The sequence below is a fragment of the Xyrauchen texanus genome, chromosome 21 (assembly GCF_025860055.1).
Source record: "Xyrauchen texanus isolate HMW12.3.18 chromosome 21, RBS_HiC_50CHRs, whole genome shotgun sequence".
Taxonomy (NCBI): Eukaryota; Metazoa; Chordata; class Actinopteri; order Cypriniformes; family Catostomidae; genus Xyrauchen; species Xyrauchen texanus.
The window spans coordinates 29462971-29472811 of NC_068296.1; the positions used below are offsets into that span (position 1 = coordinate 29462971).

The 9841-nt window shown below is 38.0% G+C and overlaps 1 protein-coding gene across 1 annotated transcript; it reads right to left on the reverse strand.

The window, feature by feature from the left end:
* Positions 1-585: 585 nt before the first annotated feature.
* LOC127661555 (glycine amidinotransferase, mitochondrial) lies at positions 586-8909 on the reverse strand. Its single transcript, XM_052152313.1, has 9 exons — positions 8753-8909; positions 7562-7777; positions 6380-6575; positions 6084-6274; positions 5666-5803; positions 3270-3434; positions 3067-3130; positions 2659-2775; positions 586-2551 (listed from the first exon to the last, which is right to left on the reverse strand). The coding sequence occupies exons 1-9, from the start codon at positions 8819-8821 to the stop codon at positions 2439-2441; spliced, it is 1269 nt and encodes a 422-aa protein (XP_052008273.1). The 5' UTR covers positions 8822-8909; the 3' UTR covers positions 586-2438.
* Positions 8910-9841: the final 932 nt, after the last annotated feature.

A 9841-nucleotide genomic window follows, 5' to 3' on the forward strand; every position in this document is an offset into this window, starting at 1 on the left:
TCAATGCAAATGAGCTGCGACGAGCGAATTAGCGGCGCCTTGCGCACTGAGGGGAGGGGCTCACGAGTGGAGGGAAGTTTAAAAGCGCGATGCGCGGATGTTTTTATAGGCTGCAGAGGTGAAACGCATTCTGTGGTGTTTGAACTATTTTCATGTTGTGTCATTTTAATATGAAACCGTAAAAATATTACATTAAGACTGTTTAGCAGCTGTATAATACACACACCTGCAACACTGTGGTTTCAGTGTATAGGCTAATCAAATTACAGAAAAGTGTTGAAAACATTTCAGTTAAGTTTTGTGTGTGTGTGTGTGTGTGTGTGTGTGTGTGTGCACTGACCACACAAAATCAGTGCTACCATGGTACAATCATGTCATCCACGCAAGTTTGGAATCTATGGAATTACCATGGTGCAGGTCCAAAACACTAAGGCAAAATTATGGTCAATCAGCCACCTAAATAGCATATATTATGTGGATGCATCACCTGACACCATATAGATAGAAATAATACACACACAATTTGATTTTGGGGATGTTGGATGTAATCACACACACTAGAGGTTGTGAATTCAGTAAAAATTTGGAAACACAGATGTCGGAGCCATTCCTAAACAAAACATCCTTAATCAGAGTCAATCATTAACACAAACTTACTTTCTCACTGCATGAAAACAGCACATGTGGATGTGTGAGAAGCCTGCAGCTCAATAACATGCGACATGTGATGTCAGCTCCATTTTAAATCAGTTTATTTTGCCTCAATGCATAACATTCATTATATCTAGGAAAATATAAATAAATATAAGGGAAATCCTTTTTTAATTTTTTTTATTTGGAGGGTTACAAATGAGAAAATATAGCTTCAAGACACTGACAAATGCCAACGTCATAGAAATGAGATTCAAAGAAATTTTTTTCATCATGTGAGTTTTATCTTTCTTTAAGAAAAAAACTGCCGTATGACGAATATTTTGCTTATTTGTGTTCTTTTGATTGTTAATACTTTCTGCAAAATTAAAATATTTCAATCACATTCATTTCCAAGTGTATTTTTTATAGATTTTGTTTGACCTGACTGTGGAGAAAAGGGGATCAAATAAAAAAAAAAATAAAGAGCAATCTCACACAACAAGCTAAAAGGGAAGATTCACCTAAAAAAGAAAACTCTCTCCTCATTTACTCACCCTCATGTCATCCCAGATGTATTTCTTCTGCTGAACACAAATTAAGAATTTTAGAGGAATATTTCTTCTCTGTGGGTCATCACAGTGCAAGTGAATGGTGGACAAAACTGTCAAGCTCCAAAAACTACATAAAGGCAGCAAAAAAGTAATGCATACGACTCCAGTGGCTAAATCTATATAATCAGAAGCAATATGATAAGTGTGGGTGAGAAACAGATAAATATTGAAGTCCTTTTTTACTAGAAATCTCCAATATCACATTCTTCTTCTATTTTTGGTGATTTGCATTCTTTGTGCATATCACCACCTACTGGGTAGGTAGATTTTATGGTAAAAACTGACTTAAATATTGATCTGTTTCTCAGCCACTCTTATCATATCGCTTCTAAAGCTATGGATTAAATCACTGGAGTTGTATGGATTACTTTTATGCTGCCTTTATTTGTTTTTTGGAACTTCAAAGTTCTGATCTCCATTCACTTGAATTGTGTGAACCTACAGTGTTGAGATTTATTTCTAAAAATCTTTGTTTGTGTTCTGCAGAAGAAAAAAAATCATGCACACCTGGGATGGCAAGAGGGTGAGTAAGTGATGAGTACATTTTCACATTTGGGTGAACTATTCCTTTAACTAGAGAATTACAACGCAAACACAACATAAAAACCAAGCATAGTGTAGCGTCCTGACTCCTGCTATTGTGAATGACAACAGAGGCAGATGCTATAAAAACACTTTTGTGGAGGGAAAGTATTGCCAATAAAATGCATATGTATACATTTATATATTTACATTTTCACGATATGCTTATAAAATAATGGTAATATGGCTATAAAAATACCTGAGTTTACAAATGAGAAGTGTTCATACAACACTTTATACATGATGGGTAAAAAAATTATATATAATTAAAAATTCATGATATAATAAGTAATTTGATTACAATGACAAAATAAGCTAAATACAAATTTTTTCTTTGTGGTAAAAAGGAGGTAGAAACTCATGGTCATGGTGGTGGTGGTGGTGGTGGTGGTGGTGGGATGGGGGGGGTTCTGCCTACTTCACTGGAGTCATTACTACAACAGCCGGCCAGAAATGCAGTTGTTATTGAGATCACTGAAGTTTTGATTCATCATATTCATTCGATACATTTGCAAAAGCTTTGACATGCACAGCACTATCAAACCAAAGACCTGCGTTTGTCACTATTGCTCAAATATATATGCTCAATAAGAACTGCGTCTTTCTGGCAGGCTAGAGGAAGTAAGACTGGAGGGTGCCGCGACGACGGACATCTGTTGTCCAGCAGTGAAATCCTCCTCCCAGGGAGTTAGCATGACGGATGCTAACTTTAATAGTCTTAATACCTGCAGGAGTGACACAGCAATCAAAAACAAACTGGTTAAACCACAGCAGATAAAACTGGAGCTCTGGATCATCATATTGAGAGCCACTGAACAAACATGATTCATACCAAGATTTTCAAACATTTTCTGGATAGTTGTCTCGTTGGCATCAACCATGACACGTTTTTCATCCAGCATCAAAACATTCATAGACAGCCATTTGGACGACATCCACAATGGATGATCTGAGAAAATTATATTAATATTTAGGTATTAAGTATTATGACCCTAGATCACACATTAATATCTACATCATTAATCACAGCAGATGCTCAGAAATGGCAGAGATATGTCATTATATCCACATTTGATCTATCACACTTTATTCTTTGGCACGCTTTGAATTTGACGACTAATGCAATCTCATTCTTACTAACAATGTGAAAGTAACTCATGTGTATTTTTGCCCCCCTTTGCATCTATTTTGTTTTGAATGTGGCCCTCTTATGGCCCCTGATAATGGGTATTTAACTTACCATCTGGAATAAGAGGAGTTGGGGGGGACGCCACAGTCCATCCAGCTTTCTTAAACATTTCAATCTGCAGGAGGAATTCATAATATGGTGAAACTTCCTATAGATCAACACTAGGTGACAGCAAATCTCCACATCGCTACTGCAAATGTTTATAACTCAAAAGGATGAGTAATTGTCCTAGAAAGCAGAATTACATCACTGACCTGCCGGCAGGGTCGATCTGGGTTGGACAGCACCAGTCCTGGTCCGATGATGTTAAAGGTGGCATCAATGTGCATGGGGTTAGGATCTTTGAAGGAGATGATGTGTATCTTGTATGTGGGCGCCAGATGACGCCTCATCCACTCAATGCCCATGAAGTTTGTAACCTGTCAGTTGAACAGCCTCACAGTTTTCAGCCTGATGATGATCAGCTAATTTAGACAAGCATTAGAAACCAATGCTTTCCTGCACTCTGTGGGTTGTTAGTCTTATATATTTGATTTGTGTAATCTGACAAAATAATTCCAAAGGTAACACAAAAACACAGTTTCACTGTCCTTCCTTACATCTAATGAAGCTAATTAAATTATGTAAAAGAGCTGATTCTATGAAGCCAAAGAGCATAATATGATGCAACAGAGCGGCGGTTAACTTAAAGTAGCGATGCTACTAACTTAACTAAATCTTTCAGTAGTGTGACAGTAGTTCAGATATTTTTACGGCAGTGTAACTTTTCCAATAATGAGCTACATTTTCCAGCGAGTAGCGCTGTAGTGTCACAAAACGCTACATTTGTCACCTTGTATTGCAAACGCAGCAATGGTGCCGAGAAAGAAATCAAACACACTTACATAAACCGTCCTCTCGATTTCACATGTAGCCCTGGGAAAACCAAATAATTTAAGTGAATCGGTTCTTTCGGACAGATCGTGTAAACGAACTGATAATAATAAACAATTCCCTTATATTTAGCATAGGGAACTCCGATTCATTTTAGTGGGTCGGTTCTTTAGGACGGTTCATATAAATGAACTAGCTGACATAAGTGACTCACTGATTCACTGGAGCCTCGCACAGCCTTCAATGTCAATGTCTTAATTTTCTGAGGCGAAATATTTAGCTAATTGCTGCTGTTTATATTTCGATTCAGATATATGAAATATGTTGTTTTTTCTGGTTTTATTAGTTTTTATTAAGTATACATTTATTATGTTAAATTTTATGCTATCAACCTATTTGTTGTTTTTAGTTCACCCAAAAATAATATTTCAGCTCAGTCGGTCCATACAATGCAAGTGAATGGCGACCAGATCTTTGATGCTCCAAAAATCACATAATTACAGCATAAATGTAAACCAGAAGACTCCAGTGGTTTAATCCATGTCTTCTGAAGCAATATGATATGTGTGGGTGAGAAACAGATCAATATTTATGTCCTTTTTACTATAAATTTCCACTTTCGTTTTTAGTAAAATGTTATTATTTATAGTATACATTTTTTTTTTATCTGTTTCTCACCCGCACTTATATCTCTTCTGAAGATATGGATTTAAATTTCATGGATTACTTTGATGTTTTTATTTTTTGGAGCTTCAAAGGTCTGATCACCATTCACTTCCATTGTTTGGACCTACAGACCTGAAATATTCTTCTAAAAATCTTTGTGTTCTGCAGCAGAAAGAAATTGATAAACATCTGGGATGGCATGAGGGTGAGTAAATGATGAAACAATTAAAATTTTTTACTACAAATACCATTGTTAAACTATGGTTACTGTAGTAAAATCATGGCTAATATTTGTAAGGAAATGTCAAACTAATTAAATTGATAAATTCTGATTATAGAATAGCTTCAATGTAGTTACTTTTTTAAAAGCATAACAACTTTTGTATTTGGGAGTTTCAAACTCTTCATTATCATGTTTACAGTTAGTGTAAAATGCAGCAGCATGCTAGTACTTCTCCTGTGATGGCTTCTCTACACTGGCTTCTAGTTAAATGTAGAGTTCAATTTATGGTGCATGAAGACTGTTTTTAAGGGTCTGTATGGGCTTGCACCTGATTACATTTCGAAACTTTTATATCAATATCAAACAGCTATACCACTAAGATCTTCACAGAGCCTGCTTCTGAGTGTCCCCACGTCTCGTTTAAAATCTAAGGGGGATCATGTCTTCTCTGTTGAGGCCCCTCACCTTTGGAATAGTGTGCCACTTCACATTAGATCCTGTGATAAAATTGAGTCTTTTAAATCTCAGCTGAAAGCTCATCTTTTCTCTACTGCCTATAACTGTGTTTTGATTCATTGTATTCTTGGGTTTATGTTCTATATTGTCCATGTGTTTTAAACGTGTGTATTTTAAATCGTTCTTTTTCGATTAATGTAATGCACTTTGGTCAACATTTGTTGTTTTAAATGTGCTATAGAAATAAATGATTGACTGATTGATTGATTGATTGATTGATTGATTGATACTTTGAGTTATGAGCTTGAGAAGCTACTTGAAACTGTAGCCTCCCAAGCTACAAGCTACTCATAAATAAAAGTAGTTACTACAGTAAAGCCAAAAATTACACAGTATGTTAATGTGTAAAGCATGTAAATGAGGAAAGGTCACCTGACTCCTCTGTACAAAAATGTCAGTGCCTGCTCTGATGAAGTCTGCAGCATCAAAACACGGCTCAAATTCCGTGGTGACGAACTTCCCCTGCGCAGCCAGTTTATGTCTGTCCTCCACTGTACGAATAGGGTAATCCTACACACACACACACACACACACACACACACACACACACACACACACACACACACACACACACACACACACAAAGATGGTTATAATGTTCAGTTAGCTCATGAATGAGTGAGCATATTCTGCATATGGTAAGTGTAATAAACTACACACCAACAGAGGGAGTGCTGGAGATGTTAATAGAGGCCCTTTTCTAACCTCACAATACTCGAGTTCTTCTGCACCTGAACAAGAGGTGCTCTCAAGATCAAGATCTGGTTACATGCTGAATGCATGACGTTACCTGATCGTACAGCTCGTCGGCCATGGTGGGTTTGGGTGCAGTGGTCCACTTGGCTCCCCGCATGAAGTACTCCTTAATGAGAGGTCGATAAGCACGGTACTCGAAGAACCGAGCTCTCCAGGCCATCGGCGCCTCAATAATCTCATTACCCACCACTATCAGGATATCTCTCGGCATGGCTGCGTACATTCCTGTCCAAAATAAATACACAGTGATAAAGAAAATAAACCGGGCAGTAATATCAATGTGATCAATCGCTCTGAAAACTCAGATATCAGTGCACTGTAAGCAGATACCTGTGGAGGTAAAATCTGGGGTTTTGTATTCCAATGACCAGTCAATTGGTTCTGGTCGTCTCACAATAACACCCTCATGACGCAGAATATTGCACATTTCCTCAACTTCAGCAACTGCTTTCTTCACATGTTCCTTCGGGAATGTCTGTCCCCCATACTGCTGGTAGAAGGGCCAATATTTCTCATAAGTGTTGGCCTGGACACACAGAACAACAGTCTCAGTGCAGAAAAGACACTCAAGGGCAGGTTAAAGGGATAGTTCACGCAAAAATGAAAATTCTCTCATCATTTACTCACCCTTATTCCATCCCAAATGTGTATGACTTTCTTTCTTCAGCAGAAAACAAATGAAGATTTTTAGAAGAATATCGCAGCTTTGTAAGTCCATAAAATGCAAGTGAATAGGTACCAAAAAATAAAATTAAAAATTAAACAAAACAAAACTACATAATAAAAATTGTCCTCCCTGCTCAGTCAATCTCCACTTTAACTTTCACATTCTTCTTGTGTTTTTGGTGATTCACATTCTTTATGCATACTAGGTAGGGAGAAGAATTACTAGCAGAAATGTACTTAAATATTGATCTGTTTCTCACCCACACCTATCATATCACTTCTGAAGGTATTGATTTAACCAAAGAGTTTCATGGATTACTTATACACTGCCTTTATGTGCTTTTTGGAGTGTCAATATTTTGTAACCCATTCACTTGCATGGTATGGAACAACAGAGCTGAAATATTCTCCTAAATTTATCCTAAATGGCATGAGGGTGAGTAAATGATGTGAGAATTTTCATTTTTGGGTGAAATATACAGTACCTTTAACAGTCTACAGTTTTTCATTCTAACCTTGTATTGCTGTGGTACCAGCCCCTAATAAAGGTTTTTTGGACATGGTACCATGGAACTACAATGTTTTGGGGACATGTACCATGGTAATAACATGGTATCCTTGGAAATACCTTGGAGTGCCATGCAAATACCATAGCATGGTATTACCATCTGATAATGTAACATAATATACTATGGGTATATGTATTATTTTTGCATTCTTTTTGTACTGTTGTGGTGAATCTTTTTTCTTTGAGATTTCAAAATGAATAAGCATTGCATTGTAGCAACTTATAAAAGGCAATACTGTACTGTACTCTTCAGGAACAGGGACAGGTGAGTTTTGTACCTTGACCTCCACTGTAAACGGGGGGACGCAGGCGTTCTCAGCCCGCCCGACGATCACTTCCTCGAGCGAGTCCCATTCGTTGTACGCGCACACTGGGCACTCATCTGGCGCGTGCTCAGTAACGGACTCGTCCACGGAGAGAGGCTGCGCCACGGCGGCGGAGCTCGAGGTGCTGCGGAACGCACGCTGCACCCATCCCGACACCGTGCGACCCACCTGGGTAACACAAGAACCAAACCAAAATAGGCTACTCTTGAAAGAGAGAAACCACAGCTGGCAAAAACACGCTGAGATAAGGTATGCCCGCCTATCCCACTCCCAACCCAACCAAATAAGGAAGTCAAGGGAATGGGGGATATTAAAAGTTCATTTAGTTCATTTCACATATAAGTATACGTTTCAGCAGGGTGTTCAAACTTTTACCAGGCACCAACAGAAGTCGCGTTCCCCTGTGGATGTAACTATAGCAACAGGAGAGCGCTCGAGCGCTTTTGTTTGGATAATTATTTATTATGTATTTACATTTCACAAACGCATAAATGCGTTTTGTTATTGAAATTAAATATCCATTGTTTAATTCTCACTTTGAACGAATGATTTCATGTATGAAATAAAGCAAAAGAGTAGAACACAGGGACAGATCGATAGTGTCTGACACGTCTCCTGTTGCACAATGTGTGCGCGATAACATGCAGTGAAACACGTGGAGCTGCAGGACAGTTCTGATCTAATGCATGGAACAGTCATTCTTAATTTACTGATTTAATGTTGAGCAGAAGGACACTTGAGATGCTGGATCCTCTGATCTTTAGACAGCTGTGCTGTCAATCACTCATAACAACTCATGATCTGTTACTCGGGGCCAACTCACCATTTCTAAGAATATTATATAAACATGATAGATCGAAAAATATATACTGTATATGCTGCTTATCATTTTATTCCAACAGTAGGATCTTGGCAATAGAATATCAGTAAGGATTTAACTCTACAAATAAGTTATACCATTATTCCTATTGATAAGTGTGATACAGAGTGTGGTGTTTATATTTATTGCATGGATCTGTTATTATGTTTGTGGTATCTGCTGTTTTTGTAATTACAATATATAAGAATTCCATTACACTCGCGCCTGTGGTAATACAGTTCTCTATAAGCAATAATTGACCGATATATAAGGGCAGTATTCACCATAGCGCCGATGAGATGTGCAGCTTCTGCTCCGCGGCTTCCACCTCTGAGGCATCTGACCCGCAGCATGTTGTTCTGGTTCTGGAGTGAAGCTCTGAGACATACAGCAGTTCTGATCCGGGAAAGTATGAGACGCACCACGGGGACGCGCTTTTATAGTGCGCGCGGCCCCTGCAAGGGTCGCCGAGTGAAATTCCTGAAGCAACGTGACATGTGAGAAACTGCAGCAGGAGAAGATCCTTACAGCAGCACATTCTTATCTCTACAGCGCTATCACACAGAATGGATTAAATTGACGAAATAGGAGCGCATGCATCTCTAGACGCGTTCAATGGCGCGAAGGATCCTGATATTTTATATATTACCTGCATGCTTAAGTCAAAGTGATTTATGGTCATCTCTCTTCTGTTCGATGGTAGAAGACACTAAATAGAGTCAAAACATATAACAGGTAAATTCACAAATAAACAATAACTGCAGGACATTAATACAGATGTTTTGCAGGTTTACACGCTGGAGGAACCCTATGGAGAACTTCTAGTTATAAATCCTATTTCTAACACAAGAAGCATCAACATAAATTAAAAAGGTACCTCAAAACCTTTACTGAAGGAACCTTTATTTAAAGGTGATATAAGCGATTTTTTTTATGTAATTGCAGAATATTTTCCTGAAAGATGTTACTGAAATAAGTGGTGTGAAATACTGTATCTCACCGGTCTCTGTGTAAACAATGTTAACAGTAAACAATGTGACACATTCTTTGATCAGCCAATCAGAAGACTTTGATCTGCTTTATGCCCGTCAATCATTTCGCACGTTCTCATAGTGTAGTAGCTGAAGTGGTTCATTCAGGTTTAAAGACACACACAGTAATTTTTCCCTCTTTAAAAAAGTTTATCTCCTAATTACATGAATTGTAATTTTTGAATATATGTAGGAAATCATGACCACTCACATTCAAATGAAGACTCCAGTCATATCAGGAACCTTATAAAAGCTGTTTTATTCTGCATGGAGAGGGTCCACACATGCAGGCTGCCATGTTAGAATCACATGACCAGCTGAATACTACTCGCTTAATCTCAG